Below are 2,127 nucleotides of genomic sequence, written 5' to 3'. Positions count from 1 at the left end.
TGTAAAACAAGGGGTGCTATTCTACCTCATTTCAAAGAGAAGAATGAGCACAATATAACTTAGAGAGAACACAGCTAAGAACCCCTGCTTAGACAGTATGTCACTCCCCATAGCCACTCAAAAATCCACATTTTTTTACCTCTCCATCTGAATTTTATTGCTGGTTGGCCAGGGCAGTTTCTTGCTCAGTTAGTTTCCAAGAGTCCCTTTCCCAAAGACACAGCTCACTGCAGGAAGGCTTACACAGGAACCTAAAAATGGGAATTGTGATAACAATAGCTAGTGTCTTGAGGACTGGGCCAAGTGTTTCAGGTGTAGCAAGAACATAGGTTTCACAATGTTTGGCTCAAATCCTTGTTGGACCCTTTATATATCTCACCTATAAATCTACCAAAATTAAGAAACTCATTTAGGGACAGAAATTTGAAAGCTTCTATATACAACCTACTTACCTACCTGTAGAGGAATGAAGCTGGGTTAATTATCATTGATAATATACAGCTGTGGGGTGGCTTCAGGGGCAGTGGGTTGGCCGATGTAGATAAGGTGCAGCTGTGGCTGGTTCTGTTAAGGAGTTGGGCAGCCAAGGAAAGGAGAGCAGCTGAGGAAGAAACAGAGAGAAGAGCAGGTTCTGGATGGGGGGAGACTAGGAGCAGGCAGCAGAGGGACTGGCATGAAGAGTATGTTGGTGTGAGAAGGTAAAAGACCTTGTTGCAGCTTGATAGTTTGGAGAGTACTGTGATGTCTACCTGCATATTTTGTATTGCCCAAAGTAAACTAGAAAACTTCTAAGTGTTGCTGATGAATCCTACTGCATTTCCCTGTAGGCCAGACCTTCCCAACCTCACAGTGTCATGGTATTCCACCTATTTCTCTGCTTGTTCTGACTGAAGGCAGGAATGGAGCAATCTGAAAAAATTACATTTAATTGAAGAAAACTTGACAGAATCATTCCGAGTAGCTGAAGCAATTTATTTGGGGTTTAGGTCAAAGTATAGATACTTCATAGTTTTATTTAAGCTGATTCACCTACATAGCTATGGAAAACAGGAGAGAGAAATCCACCCGCTACACAGCAGGAACCACTCTACTTAAGTCATGTAGCAGTTCCTTTAATCTGTTCTTAAGTCTTCAGTGTGGGAGCTGCTGTCATCTCCCTGCACAATTTGTTCTCATACCTTTCCATTCTTACCATTGGCAAGTTTTTTTTTTCCCAATGTCTGGCCTAAATCTCACTGGTGTAGGGGAAAACTGCATTATTTTCCAGCAGGATCTGCCTCATTTGTGGGTCCTCAGCTTTCTCTCATGTGATTTTTTTTTTTTTTTTTCCCCCCACACCCATTTTAATTCGGCCCAAAGGCTGGCCATGGCCAGGTTTTCAGACTTTCCGCAGCCCATTACTTACTGCCTTTTTCTCCTCCAATGCCTCCAGGTGACTCTCCTGCTGTATGACTCAACCGGGATGAGGCAGTTGCTTTCCAAGTCTGTTGTGATTGATGATGATGACGAATATCCCTGGACGCAGAATGCTCACAAGTACTACATCCATCTAACTCTCAGCCTTTTCCTCTTTCTCTGGTTCATTCTTGGGAACTACTGGGGTTTTTCTGTGTACCTGCCAAATTTCATCCCACCTTTCCATCAGCCTCAGGATTACTGTGACAAAACCCTGTACATTTTTGCCTTTGGTGTTCTCGTTATTAGCCATACTGTTCTCTTTCTCCTCATTTTTTGTAGCTGCTGCATATATTGTTTTTCCAGGCAAAGATACTCTTCCAAGGAAGACTAAATGTCACATAAATAAAATCTCAGATGTTTGGGAAAGCATGTACAACAAAGGACAGGCAATAATTCATCCTTGTGTACATCTTTGTTGTACTATATATGTATGATAGTCAACTGCAAGAGAAAATTGTAAAATACAGTGCCATCTGGAAATTGCTAAGCTGAAATACAGCAAAGTCAATGTAAAATTGCTGCTATGGGTGCCAGGGTGCACTCTTGCTAACTTGTACATCCCCTTTTTTAACTCTTGGATATTCTATCTGAAGTAAGCTCTTGCAGATAGCAAACTCCTCTAAACCCAGGTCCCCTTATGTTGTTTCAGCATAGTATACCTTTGCCTAT

The 2,127-nt window shown here is 41.9% G+C and overlaps 1 protein-coding gene across 1 annotated transcript; it reads left to right on the top strand.

Moving 5' to 3' along the window:
• Positions 1 to 1,438: 1,438 nt before the first annotated feature.
• LOC121080467 (transmembrane protein 272-like) lies at positions 1,439 to 1,789 on the top strand. The gene has a single exon (XM_040578494.1). It carries the CDS (start codon positions 1,463 to 1,465, stop codon positions 1,787 to 1,789), a length of 327 nt encoding a protein of 108 aa, XP_040434428.1. The 5' UTR covers positions 1,439 to 1,462.
• Positions 1,790 to 2,127: the final 338 nt, after the last annotated feature.

This window comes from Falco naumanni, chromosome W (assembly GCF_017639655.2).
Source record: "Falco naumanni isolate bFalNau1 chromosome W, bFalNau1.pat, whole genome shotgun sequence".
In the NCBI taxonomy this organism is placed as follows: domain Eukaryota; kingdom Metazoa; phylum Chordata; class Aves; order Falconiformes; family Falconidae; genus Falco; species Falco naumanni.
Note: the sequence above shows the minus strand (reverse complement) of the source record. Positions and strands in the feature narration are given on the sequence as shown.

Coding starts and splice junctions, on each gene's coding strand:
- LOC121080467 (XM_040578494.1), top strand. CDS start 1,463: ATGAGGCAGTTGCTTTCCAAGTCTGTTGTGATTGATGATGATGACGAA.